At 26.7% G+C, this 25180-nt stretch overlaps 1 protein-coding gene across 3 annotated transcripts in view; it reads right to left on the bottom strand.

The window, feature by feature from the left end:
• The window catches only part of LOC111618337 (RIMS-binding protein 2-like), a 47490-nt gene that overhangs the window by 16591 nt on the left and 5719 nt on the right, over positions 1 to 25180 (bottom strand). For 2 of the 3 annotated variants that reach the window (XM_023359839.1, XM_023359840.1), the window contains exons 3-15: positions 19307 to 19484; positions 16515 to 16676; positions 16344 to 16442; positions 13650 to 13748; positions 12006 to 12071; positions 11731 to 11918; positions 10275 to 10350; positions 10037 to 10156; positions 9835 to 9927; positions 9086 to 9273; positions 8931 to 9012; positions 8694 to 8855; positions 33 to 164 (exon numbers count right to left, since the gene is read on the bottom strand). In XM_023359839.1, the coding sequence (XP_023215607.1) occupies positions 33 to 164; positions 8694 to 8855; positions 8931 to 9012; positions 9086 to 9273; positions 9835 to 9927; positions 10037 to 10156; positions 10275 to 10350; positions 11731 to 11918; positions 12006 to 12071; positions 13650 to 13748; positions 16344 to 16442; positions 16515 to 16676; positions 19307 to 19484 (1645 nt within the window). Of the gene's footprint in view, positions 1 to 32; positions 165 to 8693; positions 8856 to 8930; positions 9013 to 9085; positions 9274 to 9834; positions 9928 to 10036; positions 10157 to 10274; positions 10351 to 11730; positions 11919 to 12005; positions 12072 to 13649; positions 13749 to 16343; positions 16443 to 16514; positions 16677 to 18157; positions 18332 to 19306; positions 19485 to 25180 lie in introns of those variants that run through there. The other variant, XM_023359838.1, reaches the window with a different exon arrangement.

Raw genomic sequence — 25180 nt, forward strand, 5'->3', positions numbered from 1 at the left:
TATATATATTAATAACTAAATGCATACTATACCTTTTGGTAATGTTCGAAATTCTACATAAGAAGTTAACATTTCTAATTTTTTTGGATTCTTTTCATCATTATAAACGAGTCTACTAGGTTTTGTTCTTACAGAAACAAGATATTGTGTATTAGGAGCTAAACCTAAAAATAATTTAATGTCAAAAATTATTTTTAATATTTTATATAAGTTAAGGATTCATTGAAACTGATTAATTTGTTTACAACAAATAAATTATCATACTTATTAAATTATTAATAAAGAAAAAGCTAATTATACAAGTTCAGGGGTGTGTTACGGTTGTCGATGGTGCTGGCATGTTTTTTTGTAGAGTGTATTGATTCAAAGTGGTTGGTTTTGAAAAGACTTGGCATGATATTATTGGAGAAGTGGAGGTTTATTAATAGATTGACCTTGGTTTTGATTGTGTTCTTGTTATTTATGGCTGGAATTGAGTTAAACCCAGGGCCGTTAACCCGTTCACCACAACAAATCAGCTAGTCAGATATTCAAAGAAGGGAGCACAGCAGGCCTCGTAAAGCTAATTCCGAAGTACTCAATAAAGTTAATCAATTAGAGGAAATACTAGTGAAGATTTTGAGCAAGATGAGCAAGAATATAGTAAATCTAATTCAAGTGACGTGAGAAATACAAAAATACAGGATTACTTCGCCTCAGTTCAAGCAACGAATTTACAAATACTAAAAGAACCTCAGTATTCCTTAAAATCGATTTATGAGTTAATATAGGATAAATTTTCCCAGTTGAATGTGGAATTACAAGCAATCAAAACAGAAGTTAATTATTTGAAACAAACAAATAAGGTCAGCCAAGTAGAAACCACAAAAATCATTCAAAAACTAGAAGAAATGGAGGTAATAACAAAAGAAAATTGTCAAGTTAAAGGTATGTTAGAATTTGATATTGATCAACTACTAAATGAAAGAACTACTGTAATAAAAATATTGTAATAATAAATTTTCTGTTCAAATCTACAGAGTATTTAAAAGAACTAGAACAATTTATTAACATGAATCTGGGTATATTAAATAGCCCCATAGAAAGTTTAGTCAAGTTATATGATAATAATGTTAATCCTATGGTGAAAATTATGTTAGATTCTGTGCAAGATAGAAATGTAATCGTTAAAGAATTCTGAGCAAAGAAAGATAATTTTAATACAGATGGAAGGAAAAAAATTATATTTTCGGTTGATCTATGTAAAAGATCTAGGATAAGAAAGAAAAATTGCTGGCAGTGGCCCAACAGGAAAAGGCTAATGGAAATACAATAAGAGTTAGAGATGATTGTTATATCTGTGGAAACCATGTTTATACACATGATCTCAATTTAGATAAAGTTATCCAATTAAAAGGTTTTTTAGGAACAAATTCAGTAGGATATCAGCCATGACTTCAAAACTCCTTTGGATATTGTGGATTCTATTAATATACATAATAAATTAATAAGAAAAGTAGAAGAAGATAATAATCAAGATTGTAATATATGATGTCCTATAGAAACTAAGGCTAATGCCATTATGAAGTGATAGTTAAATATAAAAACAGAGAGTGGCCACTGTTACACATAGAAAGAGGAAATGAATGTTTTGAGCGAGAAGACGATGGTTTTACTTTTGATGGTCAAATTGTTCACTCCATATCTTACACTAACGATGTTATAGTAGCACCAACAGCTGCAGCTTTACATAGGAAGATTAAATCAATGCACGAATATTTTGATAAATTAAAACCCAAAATTAACCCATGCAAATCTTCCATAATGATATTTTAGAATGGGTCAAGGCTCTCCATGAAAAATACATCCTTTTACCTATATGACAAACAATTTAAGATTGTACAGGAAATAAAGTTTTTGGGAATAATTCTGACACCAACTCTATCCTTCGATAAACATTATTAAAAAAATTAAGACCAAATCCATAGTATTGATCAACAATATGGTGAAATTGATTACTAAATTACTAAATTAAAGAATATAATTGCTTATTTTAAACTGTTTAATTCAATAATTATCAATGTAGTAGGGTATGCCTCACTGATTTGGGTCTTATAAGTTATAAAAAATTTGACATTATACAAAACGAATTTATTCGTAAAATTTTTACTCTGGAGTATGATACTCCTGGTTTTGCTCTCAGATTGGAACTAAATAGATTTAAATTAAGTCCTTTCTTAATAAAAAGATTTATTAATTTCCTATTTATGATTAGAGATAGCAGAAATATATCTTCTAAACTACTGTTTTTGTTATATAAAACATCCTGCCAGGTTTCGCAGAGAAGATCAAGGATGGATCAAATTAAAAGTATTGTTAATACCTATGGAGTTTCTTTAGGTCCACTCCTAGGAAAATAGGAAATTACTGAATTACTTAAATCTCATTTAATTCAAAATTCACTTAAAGTTTCATTGTCACAAGATATCAAAGAAATAAACCTGAATGATATAACACCAACTCGTATCTATAAACCTTTTACCAGTGCGCATATCATCACACTTTACAACAGTTACAAATGTTTTTGAACCATTACAGTTCTTCTTCAGGTAATGATCCCCTAACGGAATGCGATTCAAAGTTGTTACGAAATACGATCCGGAACGATGTCCCGACCCGATGACATCACTACGGACTTGTGCGTTATGCATGGTGTGCTCTATCTTAGAGATTTATCTATCAGGGCCTGCCAGGGCGTCGATAGAGCGATTTCATCCTTGTAGTTAATGCAATTACGTTCTTCACTCATATTTAGGCATATGTAGATCACATTAACATAGGCATATGTAATTGCATTAATTACAAGGATGAAATCGCTCTATCGACGGCCTGGCAGGCCCTGATAGATAAATCTCTAAGATAGAGCACACCATGCATAATGCACAAGTCTGTAGTGATGTCATCGGGTCGGGACATCGTTCCGGATCGTATTTCGTAACAACTTTTAACCGCATTCCGTTAGGGGATCATTACCTGAAGAACTGTAATGGTTCAAAAACATTTGTAACTGTTGTAAAGTGTGATGATATGCACACTGGTAAAAGGTTTATAGATGTGAGTTGGTGTTACAGTACTACGGTGCAGATATTCAACCATTTCTGAATGATATAATTTATTACTGGACTACCCTCTTATAAATAGTTACATATTAACAAATATTCCTTTTGTAATTAAAAAATTCTTCATCCAACTCAGACTAAATAAGGAACTGATTATGGTCAATAATAAAATTACAAATTTTATAAAAACTCATTGTCCAAGATGTAATGAAATATTGACCAAATTCCATTTGTTTTGTGAGTGTAAGAAGGGTCAAGATTTAAGATCCATAGGGTCTTAACCAATTAAGTTAATTAAATTATTTATTGGATGAAAATAAGATGTATCAATTTTTCCATTCAGCTAATACTACTATTATATACAATCTATATAATTTTGTAAAAAAATTTTTTAAGTAATCATTTTAATCTAATTTTGTTTAATTTAGTTACACATATTAAGGACATGTATTCTTTATCAGTGGGTTAAATACCTACCAGTCCTAGTGTGATGATAAACTTTAGTTTTTTTGATGATATGTTACTAGAACACCCTTATGTAACAGGCTAAAGGCCTAATATGAATAATAAATATATTTGAATTGAATTTGAATTATACAAGTTCCTTTTAATTACAGTACAATTTTTTTCCATAGAATATTTAAGATAAAATTAACTAACACTTAAATTTTATTAAACATGTAAACATTTCAGAAGTATAAAATTATATTTATATTTTATATTGTTATTGGATTTATTTCAAAATTTATTAGAAAAACAAAAATATAAATGATATCAATAATCAAGAGCATACATTCTTAAAAACTGCCATCTTTATTTACTCTACTAGAAATATAAAATAAATTAATATTTAGGTTTTATGATGATTTAAATCATTCTTTTATGTTAAAACTGCTTATTAAAATTGAGATCAAATAAACAGGATAAAAAATAATGTATCATAATTAACTTATAAAATTTTTATAAATCTATATATTTAATAATAGAAAAACCAACAAAATTATGAAAAATAAAGAAAGAAATTTATTTTTATTCCTTTATTTTTCATAAATTTATTTTAAAATAACTATATTTTATGCAAATAAAATGCACCATATTTCAGTACAGAATATTTAGGAAAAAACAAGTATTTAGTGTTACTTAAAAATGGCCAATGATAATTTACATATTAAAAATATATTGATGAATATAGTTTTTCTTCAATATATTTTTAATGTGTAGACAGTAATACATGTAATAATGGCAGTCAGTAATTTACATAAATTACTGTCTGCCATTTTTAATTAACTATTTGTTTTAATTTATGGTAATGTCACCAGATGTTTTTTAAACCAATTTGAATTTTTTTACAGAGGTATAGTCTCAAATAAAAGAGTCTCTGTACTTGAAGATTGTATATTTGTTGGTTTGTTGCTGGTATTGTGTAATGATGTGAAGACAAATTTTTTGTATTCTTCAATATATTTTTAATAAGTATTTAGTGTATTAAGCCATCCTGTGCCTTTAGTTCTCAACTCCAATTTTTTTACTACATTCTGCTTAAAAAAAGCAAAATCAGAATGCACAAATTTATTTATCAGGAAAAAAGTTTAAAAGAAGTCATTTACAATTAAACTTTACCATTAAAATATTCAATGTGAATACGTGCAAAACCTGCTTTGCTAGAACAAAATAATTCTTTCTTCTTCTTCTTTGGCCTTAGTCCTGTTTAACAGCGGGTTCGGCACAACTGGATTTTATTTTGAATCTCCATTTGGCCCAATCATGGGCTTGGTCTGGGTTTAGGCCTACAGCTTGCAGGTCATGATGTAGCGTGTCCAGCCAATGCTGCCTCGGGCGGGACCCAAATTTAGGCCCATGTGAATGATGGAGTCAGCGTCAGCAAGGAGCCCATGGCCATAAAGATGCAGGTGCCACTCGCGCGCTTTCTTGTTGATCTCAGCAATTCCATACCGGGCTCTGATGTCTACGTTGGGTACTCGATTAAGTCTGGTAAGGCCACTCATCCAGCACAACACCCTAGTCTCCATAGTAGCAAGTAGGCGGTCGACAACCTTCATTGTTGGCCTGCACCCAGCCCCTTACAGTGCGACAAGCCAGACGATGGTTCGATAAATCTTTGACTTAAGTTCATCGGTCACACAGCACACTTGTTATTGAGCGCCACTTCAGCCAGGCGGCATTGACGCATGCAACTGTCTCATGGCACAAGTCTCCATCAGCAGAGATCACAGACCCAAGATATTTAAACTACTCAGCTCGAGGAAGACTGATGCCATCGACAATGATTGTGCCTTCCTCAGTCGGGTCTGTCGTTAAGTACTCAGTCTTCTTCAGGTTCAATTGGAGGCCATGTTGTGCAAGGCGACTACACCTTATCTGGATGAGCTGCTGCAGGTTGATCTTGTCAGTGGAGGCGAGGAGCACATCATCAGCATACAGTAACATATATGGTACAAAATAATTAATATATTTAATTAAACAATAACATTTTTGTTCAAGAGTTGGGCTAGGTAAAGTTTACTTGTAGTCTACTTTAAGTTGTTTGGGGAATTCATTAGCCCATGGGAGATTGCAACTTCACATACAGAGCAATTTTTTTAAGCTTTTATTCTGGACAAAAGTTATGCCAAAAATACAGTAATTAAAGTATCATAATTGATTGATTCTATATTACAAATTTAAATATAGTGGTTTCTATATCAATTAACTATAAATATTTATATTTAAATGATAAACATAATTTCTTTCAATTGAATATTAATTTGAAATTGCTTGGTTATATGTAAGTCTCAGAAATTATACAATTTTAATTTCATTATTTTTAATTATCCAAAATTTATGACTTAAAATCATTAATTAAACCATCACTTATGAATACAATTAAAAATCAAAAGTTGTTACTTAATCTATTTATAAGAAAAACAAAAAAATATAATTTATCTCAAAAATAATTATCTATAGTTCTAATTTTTACTTTCCTGGCTGTTAAATATAACAGAGGGAAAGTATAGCAATTGGTCAAAAAATGACACCTCAAGATTTTTAGATTTAGGACACTTTGAAACGTCAAGAAATGCAAAAAAATTGGGGGTAATTTCTGTATGTATGGATGTGTGTGGGGGGCACAATTTTGTTCATCCTGTTTGAAGCTTAATAACTCCTGTGCTTTTCTTCTAAAAAAACTGAAATTTTGCAAAAGGTTTGTGTATTAGGGGGACTGATGCTATTAAATTTTGGCGATTAAAGGTTAAGTTAAGGCAGGGCCTGTTTTGGCAGGTGTGCAGTGCAGTAGATGCATGCATGCAGGCAGCCAAATTCCTAGGGTGGCTGTGATAATGCACTTTAAAAAATAAAATTCAAATATAATTTAATATTTTAATATAGTGGTCAGCAATGAAATGTATTGATGTTTGCATGATGACTGATGACATAGCTCTACAGTTTATGAATATAAATAACCAAGCTTTATTTATATTGATTAAGTTTAAAGTTATACTTACATAACTCATTGTGAATGGTTGCATTAAATAATATAGGTACAAGATTTTATGTTTATGCTTAATTTTCATTGTGAATGGGCCTTTATTCCCATTACCATTAATCTTTAACAGATATTTGTTTTAATTGTTGATGGAACAAAAGAAAGAGATGTGCACAAATATTATTAATTCAAATATTCATATTTAAATTAATTTTTTTATATATACATTTATATTGTATGCTAAATGTTATTGTATGCTTATATATGCATTTATATTGTAGGCTAAATAAGAAAAATTTCTTTAAATGAATTTCATTTTAATTTGCACATCCTAAAGCTACACGCCAACCAAATGCCAAAAATGGTTATATTAGTTAGCTTCTATACACTGGAAGAGGAGATTGGACTGGAGGTCCGGATAGCGTAACTGGCAACGCATCTGCACGGTAAGCAGGAGTTGTGGGTTCGAGTCCCGCTCTGGGCCAATTTTTTCTCCCAGCAGTTCTAAATTATTTAAAATTAATTTATTTATTTATAATTATTAATGTTAATAAGAGATGGCGCCTAACGCTTACTTCTAAAGCCAAATTGGTTACGTAATTCATTTAATAATTAGCCTTATACTAGCCCGATTGATTTTCAGCATTCGGTTGGTGTGTAGCTTTATTATACAGTAGAGCCTCGATTATCCGACCCCTCGGTTAACCGACCGTCCTAGTCGGCAAATTACAAATGTCCGCTATTGATGTGGCGCTACAATATTTGGCTATGTCTTGGCTACTTTAATATTATTTTTACGTGTTTTAGCTGGCAACACTCATTCGACCATGAAAGGGAGCCAGTATTTAAACGAGGCTTAATTTTCTAATTTTTAACGATACAATAGCGATGATTATTATTTAAAAAAATTTTTGTTAGGCTTAACATCGATGAAAATTCAACGCGAAGTAGGTTAATAGCGATATACTAATATACTAATTACATGGGATATAATAATATACTACACTAATAATGGATTTTTTCATACTTTTCGGTTATCCGCCCTTTCAATTATCCGACCAACCTCAGTCCCCAATTAGGTCGGATAATCGAGGCTCTACTGTATATCGGGTTTAGCGATGTTTGTATATTGCACATCCTATTTTATGGCAATGCTAAAATATAACTTTGAACAAAGGCATCTGTTATCTACAGGGCGGCTTAATTTAAATAGAATTAAAATAAATATATATTAATTATTTTTATACAGTTTTTTTATACCTGTCAATTATATGAAACTGTCATAGAACATACCAGTAAGCTCACATGGGTTAGGTTAGGTTATGAATTTACTTGTGATCAGCACTGATAGGTGGCCAAATATTTGTAGTATGTAGGCAGCTAACAATCCAGCCCTGGGTTGAGAGGTGGAAAGATAATGGGGATCGTGTGTATCTAGTAGAGTTGAACTTAATGACAATTTTACTCATTATTGGCATTTACAATTTTTTTAAAACCCATAAAATGGCAAAAACCTTAATTTTGAGGGTAAAACCTCAAAATTAAGGTTTTTGCCATTTTATAATAGTTACAAGTATAAAAAATTTTTTAAATAAAATATGATAACAGATGGCACCACCAAATTTAAATGTTGCTGGGAAAATTGAGCAACTCATTGATGGTTTATTAGTATATGTTGAGTTATTGTATGCTATTATGTTCAATGATTTCTAGTTAGTATCATGTTCTATGTTGAAATTATGGAATTGTCAAAACAAATGCAAACTAAAGGATTCATTACTAATTTATTTATTATTTCAAATTTCACATGATGTGTATAATGTTTTCCTGTCAATTTACTTTATCAATATTCGTAATGCAGAGTATAGTTTTAATAAACTATAATGACTTAACAATATAATTATAAGAATTTAATGGAATTTAATTTATAAGTATCTTTGTACAATGTTGCTAATGAATAAATGATTGTTACCAATAATCAGTTCCTGAACTAATGAATAGATTTTCCTTTGGATATTATAAGTAAGCCTATTTTTGCTAAATAAAATCTTTTTGGAACTAGTTTCCTCTACACAAAAATTTTTCATGTGTAAGTAAAATTTTTAACTTGCCTGTTATTGTATGTTTAAATATTCCTGATTTCACAGATTTTACTTCAACACTGTTTACAGTAATTACATGTTGAAAATTACTGTTACTAGGTAACCAGCTAATAATTGCAGAAGTTGAAGTTACACCAGAAACTTTAACACAGCTGGGTGCGAGAGGTACATCTAAAATTAATCAGAATTTTTGAAATATGATTAAAATCAACATTAATAAATTAAATTAATCTAATTTTTAAATACCTCGGCCAATAACGATTGTGCAAGCTGCATCTCGAGAACATTTCCCAAATGAATTTACTGATCTTACACTTATCCTGTGTGGCTTAAATTTAAAGTAAATAACAATTTAAGAAATCTGAATCTGACTTTCTTTGTATATTTATTAAAAGGCTTACCTGAGATGAATCTACGCCCTCAATCAGTGCTCTAGTTTTTTCAGTTGCTTTAACTGATGCTTTTAACACACCATCCACATAAACATGATAAACACTTATTGATCCTGTAGACGATTCTGGGGGTAACCAACTAATCATAATACTTTTGTTTAATTGTCTTTCAAGAAGAAGTCGATGAGGTGGTGGCACTAAAAATTATAATTATGTAAAACATATATTCAAATAATATACATATTTCATAGTAAAATAATCATACCAATATTTTTAAAATAGAAAAATAATGTAATATACAATATCATTCAGAAGTAATAGTGCAATATGGCAAGAAGTAAACAAGATATTTTTTAAATATCAAACTGGCACTTTTCTATTAAATATCAATATGAAAATCTAAAATTATTGAGTAAGGATTTATTTTTGATTTTAATTAAAATTTAGCTATTAAATAATTCATGATAGATGACTATTAAAAGTATATTTCTAATTCAAAATTTAAATAATCTAGAAAGAGCAAACTTTGTGTGATTTGAATGATATATGTCATAAATGGTAATGTCCTTAAAACCCAATTTAACATATTCTTCTCTAGATTTTGTAAATCTTTATGATTATAAAATTTCTCTAATTATTAAATTGATTACCAAAGATGATACTGTTTACTTGCAACATCAAACTATTCCAATCAAGAAACAATTTATTACCCAAATTAAAATAAAATATTGTATGATGATTATTTTAAAAATACCAACCTGATCCTTCCCCTTCAAAATCAGAAAGATCATCTTCATCTAATTCTTCAATATCTTCTAAGTCAATGTAATCATTCATTCTATGAAAATCCTCTAGAATAATCATTCATAATAAATATAAAAATTATTATAATAAGATAATAAAGGTCTAAAAATTTTATATTTTTACAATAATTACATAAATATAACACATTTTTCTTACCAGGTAATAAAACATATCTACTATTATTTTCAACATCTCTATCAAAGATATAAGAAAGACTATTGTCTTCTCCAACTGTACCATAGAGAAGAGCAGCTTGAAAATCAAGAAGATCCTCCCCTTAAAATAAAATATAGCATAAATTAAATTTATTCTGAAGTTTTACAATGATAAATTCTTAATTATAGCTCATCATTAAATTAAATTTATTTCATTTAATGAAAGATTATGAATTTACCTGTTAATCGTTCAACAAAGTTTGAAGGAACTAAACCTTTTTTGCCATCTAAGAGTTCACCATTAAAAAATCCATCCTAAAAATACAAATATAAATGTTAAAATAATAAAATTTTAAATATTAAAAATAAGCATGTTCACAAATAATTAAAAAACATTAATTATAATTACAATCTAAGATATGTACTTTACCAGAAAACATAGTAGTTGTTAAATTTATTTTCAATACATTCAAATTTTGACAAATTAACATTTAATGAGCAAAAATTATTGTGACATCATCACAACACTAGGCTACAATTTTTAATCAGATATACAGAAGCAAGACACTACTAATTTGAGATCGAAAAGTGTCAAACTTTTCCTGATAACAATAGAGTCATGCCGATCAGCTACATAACTATGTTCAGGGAAAATTTTTGATTTTTGAAATTATGTCACTTCCAGTCTAGATCAGAAGTTCATATATAATTAATCAGGGCCTCTTATCACTAAGATTTCAATATGTGGTCTCAACTTTCATCTATTTAACAGAGTTCTCAAGATGGAAGAAGGAGAGACAGACAGACAGATGGAAGACAGTAAGAATTTATAGGTCTACAATTTTTTTAAATTGCAGCCAAACAATGTGTATTTAAATAAAGATCCATTACAGAATAACCATTTTAAAAAACTGCAAATAAATATAACACAGTAGCCAATAGTTGTAATGCAGATTCGGATATATCATGGTTTTTTTTTTTTGGTTCCCCAATTTTTAAAAGCACAACAGATGGACAGATCAATTATCATTCATGTTTCCTTTTGATATTAAAAGTTGTTTATTTATTGGTTTTAAGTACTGTCTCCTCATTTACAAGCTTTTGTGAATTCAAAATTTCACATTGGTTTTATGCTGTCATCATTAAATATTTTAATAAGATAAATTAAGCGTAGTTTTTATAAAAACTGTTTTTTTGGACAACTATGATGATTAATATAAATGCTAATATTACTGTAAATAACAAAACTAATTTAATAAAATAATTCAATAAAAATAGCATAAATTATGAAGTTATTTATTGGTTTTAAGTACTGTCTCCTCATTTACAAGCTTTTGTGAATTCAAAATTTCACATTGGTTTTATGCTGTCATCATTAAATATTTTAATAAGATAAATTAAGCGTAGTTTTTATAAAAACTGTTTTTTTGGACAACTATGATGATTAATATAAATGCTAATATTACTGTAAATAACAAAACTAATTTAATAAAATAATTCAATAAAAATAGCATAAATTATGAAGTTATTTACTTTAGGTTTCCTTTTTATAATTAAAATTACTATTTTTCATTTTTTTTATTATATGAAAATAAAAATAAAAAATGTTGATATTAAAGTAAAAAATATATAAACAATTCAAAAAAATTGGAAATTAAATATTTCATTTAATATATTAAAAAAAAAATTTCTTACCTCATCCATTTTTCCATAAACAACTAGAAAATCACCAGAATTAAGATGTAATTCAGCTTCAGGATTTTCATTTGGAGATTGTTTTAAAGGATCATAAGTATAACGAGCAATATATATTTTGCAATGGCCTTTACCAGGTAAATATATAGTATCAACTGAATTATCATCTAAAAATTCTTCTAATGATTCTATAATAATAATGTTTAAAGAAGTTATGTTTGTAAAAATAATTATCTTGATTATTTAATAAAAACAGGATAAATAAAACACAAAACCTCTTTCTTTAGTTTTCTTGAAAGAGCCTATTTCAGGTAAAGATGATAAGATGGCAGAAGATGATCCTTTAAAAAAATAACAAGTTTAAAACTTTAGCATTTTGTTTAAATGTAGTAAAATAAAAAATAATAAATTCATCATAAAAATAAATTTTTAACAATTCAAACAATAATAATTGCAAGATATTTAAAAATATATTTACATCTACTATAAATTCCTGTAAATAACTAGCGTTAATAGTCAATTTGAAGTGGGCGCAGGTTATGCTACAATTTTTTGTACATCAAATCACACTAATGTTATTAAACAAACCTATTTGAACATGTATCTTAAAAGCTGATAAATTTGCACTAATTTTCCCTCTATATAATAGATCTAAAAAAACTACTGTCAATTTTACCTTACATTAGTTATTTACAGCAAATAATGGCTAAGCAATCTACTCTTGAACCTTAAGATATTATAGTCATCGGATATAAACAAGAATTTTTTTCTATTTAATTTTTTAGAGTTTATTTTAACATTTATTATAATTATATATTTAATTAATATTATCTGATAAGAAAAACATAAAGAAAACAAAACAATAAAAAATTTGTTTCTTTATTGCCCATTTTGTACTTTTGACATTTAATGCACTTTAAGTGATTCTGTCTGAAATATTCCATTTTTTCTGTTTCACTTATTTTATAACTTTTATATCAACAATGAATTGCTAACAGAAACAAAATTGAAGAAATATAGAATATTTGAGACTGTATCTTCAAAATTGTGTACCAGTTAAGTGTCATGATTTCATCAGCATTTCAGAGGTGTGAAATATACAATGGTGTAGGTTATATAAAAACTTTTTTTTGCATTCTAACAATTTTTTACAAGGTATACACCAGTTAGGATTATATACTGAAAATCATGATAATTATATAATATTTTTTATGCAATCTATATGCACCATTTATGCATTTAAATATTTGACAAATCTTATCATATATGATTTAAATGAGAATTTGACCATAAAAGTTTTAGTGTGCAATAATAATAATACTGTAATTGGATATATTGTAATTGGAATATATTAAATACTTATTCATTTAAAATTCTTTGATTATTAATGCATAATTTAATTCCTTTTTTATGATTTCTTAATTCAAATATAAGTAATAACATTTTATTAACCTTTTATTAGCAGTCCAATAATAAAGAAAATATAAGCATTTTTATTAATGCTTTAATAGATCAGACTAATGCACAGTAATGGAATATGTGTATCCTATTTTGTTATTGTACATTATATTTTTACATAAAATTTAAATAATTTGCTATTAACACTAGAATATTTCATATTGCTATTGATATTACATCACACATATTGACATCTACAAGAATTTTTTTCAAGATGAAACAAACCAAAATATTTTTCTCTATAATATAGTCATTTTCATACTATTTATCAACAACAGAAAATTTAAGTTGTTTAAAATAATGTGTGCAGACTAAACATATAATTAAAAACTCACCAAAAATTTTGTTTAAAATTATGGCTATGAAATATTTGAATTAAAATTGAACTAAAAAATTTATATGGTTAATATATATATTATTAAACTTTATTTAAAATAAATGATAATGAAATGTGTACATACCTATATTAGCTCTTTTCTTATCTAGTTCTGCAAGTATTTTATTATCTTGTTCTAATTTTTCCATTAGCTTATCTAATTCTTTTATTGTAGCTGATGGTTCTAAATTACAACATACAAAAAATATTTTAACAATTTTGTTTTAGTATTAACTATATTAAATTTTTAGTTTTATTATTTTATATTCTTGTATTTATTATAATATTTATTTTAATGTATTTGTTTTTATTCAAAATATGCATCTAAATCTTTTCTTCTTAAAGCAATCATTTTTCCATTTTTTTTTAATATAATAGATTTAAAGTATGATAGATATTATTGTATTACCTATATATCACAGAACTGCTTATTTTAAAAGAATCAAAATTATTTTGATTACAAAATATTTTCAATTTAATATTAATTATTAACTATTTTAAATCTTAAAAATACAAAAGGATTTTCAAGTTGAACAAATTATTATTTTATATATGATATAACAGCAACTTTCTAACACTTTAAGCAATTTAAAAAATATTATATATATTATATAAAATTTTAACAATTATTTTGTAATTTATAACTACTGTTTCTCAAATAATTTAAATAATTTAATAAAATTCAATAATAACTTATTTTTTTAAATATTTTGTTACATTTTACTTATTAATTTTAAATTTATAAAATTAAAACAAAGACTTAAGTTAGTAAATTATCCTGAGTACATATTATACATAAAATACGTTATATGAAAAAAGCAAATATTTAAAATTATTAATATAAAAATTTCATTCCCATGATTAAATCTCCACATTAAAATTTCATATGAATAAAAAACATTATTTTACACTACTATCAATTTGTCAAATTTTGTTAAATTATACTGCTGTCAACCATTTTTGATATTATCGATATTTTTGATTTTTAAAATTTTGCAAAGAAATCAATTTTGATATGCCAAAAGCACAGAATTATTCAATTCTTAGCATCTAAAAATACCTAAATTTATAAAAAATAAGACAAAGAATTAAAAATCAATTATGAAGCTACAACTTATAAAAGACTATGAGAATTACATATTTAAATATTCATTGCTTTTAAGCATATATAAATATTATTGCTTTTGTAAAGTTTACATTTCTCATTATTCTTAGTACTTTTGGATTCCTATAACTATCTTCAGAAATGGGTTTTAGAAACCAGTGTCAGGAATAAGAACTCCAGAAGAGTAGTGAATAAATCTGATAGTATCTGAGTTAGTAGTGGAGTTACTTTTTTGTGCTAAGTTACAATTTAAGTTAAAATAATTATTTTATAAAACTGAAGGTAATTATTATTCATCAGATAAAAGAAATCATTTTATTTATTTACCACTATAAAACAGATTAAAGAAATAAAACTGAATATGAACACTTATACACCAGCTAGAAGATTAATTAACAGATACATCGTAGAGTTTCTACAATGAAACCTATAATATCGAGCCATAAATAAGAAAATATTGAAATTTACTAAAACAAAAGCTCGTGTATATTTATATATTCATTTTAATTTGTTGTTTCAATTATTTTAAACTGGACTTTTTAAAAGAAAAAGCATTTTCTGAAAATAAATGAAAATTTTCACACTAAGCATTTAGTGCAATAAAATATTGATAACTGTAATAAATTAAATTTATTTTTATATCAAGATCTAATAAAACGAATGATTTGAGAAAGAGAGAAGAGAAATAATAATTTAAACTTTTCTGTATCATGATATATCATAGATGAATAACTCATTAAGATTCTGAAAATAGTCCAAAACAATTAAATTTTCAAAGCTCATTTTTTAATAATAAGAGTGAATAATACTTTTTACACATTATTCATGAACTATTAGTGTATTTAATTTATATGTTTCTATAAGAAACATTGCAGTAGAGAACAAAATTTTGATATGTTTAAAAAATTAATTTCAAAAATTATTAATCAGACTATCCAATAAAGATATCGTTACTCATATAGTTTCAATTTATTTACATCTTAAAGGAGGCTCAAAATTAACAGATTAATATGTGCAGGATTAATAAAAATGCAAATAGTAAAAACATCATTCATAATATATTGATACTATATTAAAAAATTAATATTAATGAGAAATATAAATATAAACTGCTTTTTCAGGTAGTCAAAATTTTTATTAAAAAAACTGCTTTCAGCCTGTCTTAGGCCAGCTTCAATCATAAAATGTTTGAAAAATGAAATAATGAAAAATATGCTGCCAAAAGGTTTACTCAATTTGCTAATATTAGTGAATTATGAATGTTTATTTTTGCAACATAAACATAACTGACATAAGTTTAATTTTAACTACTTGTACAGCATTTATGAAATATGAGGGAATTTAAAAAGTATTTGTTTATGTTTTTCAATTATCACAATTTTAATTTCAAGAAAAAGAATTATAATTTTAAATAAGTAAAATTTACAACATATTTAATAATGTGTATCCAAAGAATAGATATGTACAGTACAATTACTTTAATCTTTTATAACCAGAAAATATATATCCAACTTCAATTCATATAAAGGAAATGTTCCATATGCCACTACATTTGTCAATTTTTGCAATCACTATTAATAATATGAAAACAATCAATAAATGAATGTAATTATAAATAAATATTCAATATTTCAATTAGAAATTATATTTTATGTGATCAATATAAATACTTACTTATAGTTTTACTCTGAGAAACTTCTTCAGTTTGAGTACTACTGTCTTCTCTAACTTGTGATTTTAATCTTGTTATGTTAGCTGGTGGAACAGGAGAGCCTAAAGTATTTAATTTGATTAATTTAATTCATATTTATAAAGAAGAAATTTTTAATCATTAAATAAACTCACCAACAGTAGTACGAGATTTCTCTAATTCTAACAACATACGGTTATCTTGTTCAATACGTGCTAAAATGTTATTAATTTCATTTGATGTTGTTTTGAAGAGAGCAGCTGATGTGGGTGAAGTATTAGTTATTCTTGCTATTGTACTACTTATTGACTGTGTAACTGAAAAGTATATATAATAAAATAAAAAATTTAGTAAATATTATAAAAATATGACTCTACTTATTAAAAGTATTATATACTTATTTAAGATAGACCACCTTTTAAATTATTAATCAATATTTTTATGCAGATATATCAAATGATGAATAAAAATCATAAGATATATACATATTGAATAAATAGATTTTGATAAACAATTTAATCAAAACTCATTCACAATTTGACATGATATCTCTTTTTTTAATTAAATTTCTTATGACTGCTGATATTCATGATATCTCTTATATTGTAGTTTTGAAATTTCACCAGTTTCCCACTATAACAAATGCTATATTGTAATATTATAGATGATACTGAAAAAAAAATCTTAGAAACATTTGTAAAATTTAAATACAGCAAAATCTCAAACTTTAAATGAATAACTTCAAACACGTCAGAGTTTGAACACCAAATACAACAAAAATTTGCTTCAGAGTTCCAATTGCACAAAAAATGAAATGTTCACAGAAGTGCAAAATAAGCTTCTGAACAAAGAATATAATCTCAAATTAGTAATAGTGTGTTAAAATTCACAAGTATTATAATTAAATAACACATTATGTAAAATAACAACTGTTAAAAATAAGCAAAATCTTCCTGTTCAATCAAGTATAACCTTTACTTATTAATCATGGCAACCAAGAAGTGTATGGAAGCAACAAAGTCTAACTAGTAAGAGAAAGGCTTGAAAAAGGCTAAGATGAAAAAGGAACCAGATCCGTCACACCTGTACTGCTTTCAAGCTTCGTTATCACGAAGTTTGAAGTACAGTACTGGTGTGACAGATCTGGTGGCCATGTTTAAGATACCAAAGTTGATGGTGTGCAACTAGTAAATGCAATTTTCATTTTATTATACAGTATTTGTGTATTTTATTTATTGTATTTGTGTTTTAATTTATTATTAGGGCATATAATTGTGTTATTTTTATTTTAAATTATGTGTATTTGCTGTTTTGACTTTATCAAGATGGGTATTGTTTAGGATCTATGAATGAATTAATTAAATTTACATTATTTATAATGGGAAAAATTGCTTCGGATTTCAAACAACCTCCTGGATGAATTAAATTCAAAGTACAAGGCAGCACTTATAGTGGTTTGATTATTTTATTCATTTTAATTAGATTAATAAATTTTTAATCATTTGAAATTTATTTGCATACTTCTCTGCTTTCTTGAAGACCAAAATCAAAAATATCTCTTTTAATCCCAAGTACTTTTGGGATGCATGCTCTTTAGGAGTGTCAATGCTGTGACAGACATGTAAATTGGATTCTGTCATAACACTTTTTGTAATATTTTCTAATTGTTTTTTAAATAATTTCCCAATACATTAATGAAGTGATATAAGTACTCTAGTATAATATACATAAAACCTAGAATGTAAAATACCCTACTATAAATTTTATTTTTAATCTAAATTTTTATTAGGATACATACCTAAAGAATTTATATCATTAAATTTAGAATAAACTTCAGATGTAGATCCAAGAGATGAACATAGACTACCTCCTATTGATGAAAACAATGGCAATTGAGTTGAAGTAAATAATGTGTCTGATGTAGGCAATATCATATCAATATTCTGTTCAACATGGCTGCGTTTTTCTCCTGGGGTCTAAAACACATAAATTATTACATTGTCCATTTCTACATTTAAACTGACTGGGGTGACATGTTTCTAAATTACAATAAATTCATTAAAATTTTAAGAATTATAATTTATGATTTAATGTATGATAAAAAAAAATAATACAAAAGCAATTAAGAAAACTTTATATGTATGTGTAGTTAATAAAAATAACCTTGATACTTTTTTACTGAAATTTTGTTTCAGAAAATAATCAGCATATACAAGAAAATAATCAGCTTGTATTTATGTCAATTGAAAATTTTAAAATGATTACAAATTCAAGCTTCTAGTATTTTTNGATCTGGTGGCCATGTTTAAGATACCAAAGTTGATGGTGTGCAACTAGTAAATGCAATTTTCATTTTATTATACAGTATTTGTGTATTTTATTTATTGTATTTGTGTTTTAATTTATTATTAGGGCATATAATTGTGTTATTTTTATTTTAAATTATGTGTATTTGCTGTTTTGACTTTATCAAGATGGGTATTGTTTAGGATCTATGAATGAATTAATTAAATTTACATTATTTATAATGGGAAAAATTGCTTCGGATTTCAAACAACCTCCTGGATGAATTAAATTCAAAGTACAAGGCAGCACTTATAGTGGTTTGATTATTTTATTCATTTTAATTAGATTAATAAATTTTTAATCATTTGAAATTTATTTGCATACTTCTCTGCTTTCTTGAAGACCAAAATCAAAAATATCTCTTTTAATCCCAAGTACTTTTGGGATGCATGCTCTTTAGGAGTGTCAATGCTGTGACAGACATGTAAATTGGATTCTGTCATAACACTTTTTGTAATATTTTCTAATTGTTTTTTAAATAATTTCCCAATACATTAATGAAGTGATATAAGTACTCTAGTATAATATACATAAAACCTAGAATGTAAAATACCCTACTATAAATTTTATTTTTAATCTAAATTTTTATTAGGATACATACCTAAAGAATTTATATCATTAAATTTAGAATAAACTTCAGATGTAGATCCAAGAGATGAACATAGACTACCTCCTATTGATGAAAACAATGGCAATTGAGTTGAAGTAAATAATGTGTCTGATGTAGGCAATATCATATCAATATTCTGTTCAACATGGCTGCGTTTTTCTCCTGGGGTCTAAAACACATAAATTATTACAATAAATTAATTAAAATTTTAAATATAAGATGTTAAAAAATAATATAATATACCAGTAAGTTTATTCATTATTCATAATTAAATATTCAACTTATTATCATAAAGTTATTTCATTTCATAAAATGAATTAATAATGTAATTCAAATTTTAAAAAACTAATTTAAAAAAACATTAAAAATTTATATTTGTCAGTAAAGAACTAAAGGTAACTGTTAAATAACTGTTTCCATAAAGGGATAAGCCTATTAAAAAACAGTTATTCAAATAATTATTAAAATACTATCATACAGAACAAGAAATCTCAGGAACATAATTTGAGTAAATATAACAAAAATAAACATTTTTTGAAAAATAATCAGTTTGAAGTATAAAAGATACATTAATAAACAAATTTACCCAAGAATTTTAATTTAGTTGTAAAATTCTGAATTTTAAATCTTTCTTAAATATTAAATATTATATTAAATATTATTTCTTAAATCTTAAATATTTTAAGATTTAAAAGATTTTTAAAAAATTCTTATGAAGAATTGACACTAAATTCAAATTCTTTTTTTTTCTTTTGTTAATTTTTTTTTGTTCTTTATTGTCAGAATAATGAAAGTATTTTATGATTTAACTCTTTCTGTAGATAGATTAAAGTTCTTAAAGTGAAATGAAGTTTAAAAAATTTGCTAAATTTCTTAATGTTAAGCTATTATACAATATTTTTATTTTGTATATTTTAAACTTATCAGTTAAAATAAAATTAAACAAAGATCTAATTCAAATATGACCTCCTAAGAATATGACAAGTATGTTCCAAGTGACAGTCAGGAGGAGGAGGAGTGTTAAAATTACATATTAATAAATTAGAAGAAAAATTCACCAAGATAAAGTTTATGGAAAAAATCCATCAGAGATGTTCTGAGCACAGAATTCAGAAGATGATATGCTAGGATAAAGTTGTCTGATATAAAATTTCAGATAATTTTGTAAGGGGATTAGTTGATTAAGAAGTTATGAAGTTAGACAATTTATTGCAAATTGGGCTCTTTTTTATGATAATTTCAACTTAAAATTAAATCTTCCAACTAGTGTAATTTTATTATAGAGCTGCCAAAGAAAAGGCTCATACAAAATGACAAATATTTTAGGTATGCTCATGAATCCCTATCAGGATTCTATATCACATATAGAATTCTGATAGATATATAGTGTTATGAATTATATCAATCTTTATATAGCATATTTAATCAAACAAGTAGATTAATTTAAGTTTTCTGTTCTATAAAAGTACTTTAAAAGAATCTTCTGTAGATAAATATACATAACAAGTTAAATTTATTTATTTTTGTTATATATATAATAAAAATAAATATACATATTATATATATGTTTGTGTAAGGCTGACAATTATAAGTAAAACAGATAGATTCAAAATTATTCAGGAGTCTATTTTACTATTTTACTTTTAAAAATATGACAAGTTTTTTTTATAAACTTAATGAACTCTTTTTTTAAAATATAGTTTTCAGATTTTAAGATTTTGTCAATTTCATTTTGTACACTGATTTACACGGTAGATATGTTCCTAGAAAAATTGTGCAAACCAAAACCATATAAAATGAGATACTGAATTCATACAAAATAGAAGGATACATTCAATTAAACTGTAAACTGTGTAAATCAATCTAAAGAAAGCAAGGGAAAGTCAAGGATATGTTCTTTACAACCACATAAAATGAGATAAGGATTAAAGGGAAAAAAAGGATGAGTTCATTAATTTTTAAAGGCAATTTAATGCTTATATGTACAGTACTTTTTAATTTATCTTTGAAAATCAAAAACATAAACATTAATTAACATCGAGTATGGTATAAAAAAAATAAGTAAAAAAACAAACACATATTAACAATGTTGCGTATAAATAAAAACAATAAAAGAATTTAAACTTAAATAACCTTCATAATAACTACAATTTAAAAAATAGAAATAAAAATCAGCCTTAATACTTCTTCAGAGCTTTGTAAAGCTAGAATTCTCCTTTTCTTTGGTAGGGCTGGTATAACATCACTATCCAAGTCACTAACAGAAAATTCATCAATGTTTTCCATAGGTACTGCTTCACTAACTAAGATGTTGGCTACATTTTCCACTTCGTTAATAAAAATTGATTTACTTTTAGATGGTACGAAATCAGTGATCAGCATTTGCTTACTTTGGCAGGTATTCTTATAAATTTCTTCATTTTGACTGAGCTCATTTTTTAGTGTTCTTTTAAATTTCAATGCTATCTCAGTATCAGGATCTCTGTCCAAAAAATAAGCTTGCAGTTCTCTATCTAGTCGAAGTCCTTCAAAAATTACTTTGCTGGTAAATTTTTTCAGCTGCATTATTGTCATCATCAGAACTACTATCTTTAGTATTTTTGGGAACTTGATGTAGTACTAAGTCCACAAGAACCACATCTGAAACTTCCTCATCCTCAAATAACTCTTCAATATCTGGAATATCGAAATCATTAAATCCTTCACCTCCAATAGAATGAGATATATCTATGATATTGGCATAAACATTTTCAGTTGAATTCATGTTTTTTTCAACTATTACTTCAGGCTATATGACTTTCCAGAAAGAATTTAATGTTGACATTTTTATTTTGGCAATGGCTGATGCTACATTTGTTACACAATTTAAAATTGTAAAATTTTTCCACACTTCAGGTAGAGTAAGTGAAGGATTTTCATCCAAATTTTTCAAAACATCTGAAAAGGTTCGTCTAATGTAGTAAGCCTTAAACACAGAAATTATTTCCTGATCTTGAGGTTGAATTAACGAAATTGTATTGGGAGGCAAAAACTCAATTTGTACATTTGCATGTTGCAAGTCTATTGGATGACTTGGTGAATTGTTTAGAAGCAATAGAACTTTGAACTCAAGGTTTTTTCTTGTAAATAACTTTTTATTTCAGGTACAAAACAATTATAGAACCAATCTTCAAATATTGTGCATGTCATCCAGGCTTTTTTGTATTGAAATGCCAATACACAGGTAGTTTTTCCAAATCCTTTTGTTTCATTGCACACAGTCTTTGAGATCTATTAATCAATAAAGGTTTCAAAACACAATTGCCTGACACATTACTACAAAGAAGTAAAGTCACCCTATGCTTGGCTGCTTTAAATCCCCTGGCTGATCTCTCAGATTTTGACAAATAAGTTCTTCTGAGCATTTTCTTCCAAAATAAGCCAGTCTCATTGGCATTAAATACCTGGTCAGGAACATAAGAGTTTTCTTCAATAATTTTTTTCAGTTTTGCCAGATATTCTTTTGCCGATTTTTTATCACCAGAAGCAATTTCACCTTTAAGTTGAATGTTATGTAGATTGTATCATTTTTTGAAGTTTTTAAACCATTCTTTGCTTGCACTAAATTCTATAATGGATGGAGTTTGTTGCTTTTCTTTTAGAGAGCTAAAAAGATTAATCGCTTTGTGTCTTATCAAATTAGAATCCACTGGTACTTTTTCTTACTATTATCCTCTATCCAAATTACTAAAGCTTTTTCTACTGCTTCTATTAAATCATCTCATTTATATGTAGAAAATTTTGTGCCTACAGTAGTTTCACTGGCTACACTCTTTCAAATAGAATCTTCCATTTGCTTTATTGTCCTAACTGTCACATCATTCTTTTCTTTTCCAAACTAATTGTTTGTCTTTGCTCGGGAATCTTTTTTTCTTTCTGTTGATATTATAGGGCTATAAAAATATTAAAATAGTATTACGAAATAAACTATTAAAAATACAAACTCTTTTCACCTGTTATTTAAATTCACTTCAGTGTTTTCTTTCTTATTCTTCTTAACAGGAACTGTCCAGACCCGAGATAACTCAGGCTAATTTAAATAATTGTATGTAACATTTCATTGCTCAAAATAATTCAAACAATGCTTATTTACATTCTATTGAATGTTGTTTATGACCTCAGCAAGTTTCATAATTTTACACCCAATAGAAGTTTATGTTTTGGACCATTTTTTTTTTCCTTATCTATAGAGATAGTGTACTGGATCGAAAAAATCGTGATGTATTTGAGTATTTATGGTAACTGATGCACATTGTCTAGAAACCTGTCTTCCCCTGAGATTTGTATGAGAATAACCCACAAATGGCTACCAACAGCTGTCTCAAAAACTTTGTTTGTTTTCATTTAAAAACCATGTAAAAGTGAAACCAAGCAAATTGAGTACCATGCAAATTGAGGGATAGGTGTACATATGCATGCAAAGAAAATCATTTATTGATTCATTTGTGCCAAAATTCATCCATTATTTATTTTTTATAATTTATTGTAATGTATTGACAATAAACCTAAAAGTATGAATTAGTGTTGCCACCTTTTGAAAATCGCTGACCCAGATGGCACATCAGGTTTGTTCGAACAGAAGTTCCTGATACATGCACAATGTCATTTTACAATGTAAAGAATAACATGCATGCTGGTTCTAAATCAGTTACAGTTAGGGACTAGGGACCTGTGTAGGAGTAACGTACATAACCTAAATTAAGAAAGAATGGGTACAGATAACTTAGCTCTATTGGATATTAGAGACGTGTACGATTGTACAGTACATGCAATAAATAAAAAAAAAAGTTTGACAGGTTGCGCGCCACATGTCAGCATAAACAGACTAACAAGGCAGAATTGCAGATGAGTTTCAGTGAGTGTGAGTTCTTTTACTGTTAAAATAGTGTAAATTTGTAACAATATTTGCAAGAACTTTGTTTCATCATAATTTCACAATTTATATGAAATTCCCGGACAAAATTAATAGTTCACCTGGACAATGAGTCAATTCCTGGACTGTCCGGGTGAAAACTGGATGGGTGGTAACACTAGTTTGAATAAACAAGGAAATATTTTCAAAACCATTGTAACTTAAATCACTTTATGACTATAACCTTACATATAATGATTTTCTATTTTGAATAATATCAAAATAGAAAAGAGAAATCAATTTCATACACACATACTATATTCTATAATCTTAACTTTATTACTAAATGACAAGAATAATTATAAGAAAAAATGTTGTTAAAAGTTTTTAGTACTTAACAGATGCATCTATTGTTCTTAGCTTTTAGAGAATACTTTAGTAATATAAAGTATTTCTGCTGAAGGTAGTATTATTTCACAACCAATTAAAAATTGTAATGCAACCCAATATTGAGTTCTAATCTATAGTTTAAGAAATGCTGATATAGTTAACACATTTTCAAATAATTAAATATTTTGTGTAAAAATTATTAATAATAATCATATTAAGGAATATCCTAAGTACTGATAAAAATTCATTTGCTATTTATAAGAATTTAGCATTATTTAATCCTCTATAAAGCAATGATGTCAATCTTACATATATATATATATACAGTGAAACCTCGGTATACGACCTTAATCCGTTCCTGGTGTTTGGACTTATACCGAATAGGACGTATACCAAACCAACCTTTTCCATAAGAAGTAATGTAAAAATGATTAATCCATTCTCATGTAAAAAAAATGGCTGGCTTTAAACACCTCGCTTTCCTGGCTAGTTTCTGCTTGATTTTTCATGAGATCAGCATGTATCCTTTTAACTTTCTCGCAAATAATTTCTTCCGATACGCTGTCGCCGGCACACTGTTTTTC

This window comes from Centruroides sculpturatus, unplaced genomic scaffold (assembly GCF_000671375.1).
Source record: "Centruroides sculpturatus isolate CEXI.00-Female unplaced genomic scaffold, Cexi_2.0 scaffold92, whole genome shotgun sequence".
Classification (NCBI taxonomy): Eukaryota; Metazoa; Arthropoda; class Arachnida; order Scorpiones; family Buthidae; genus Centruroides; species Centruroides sculpturatus.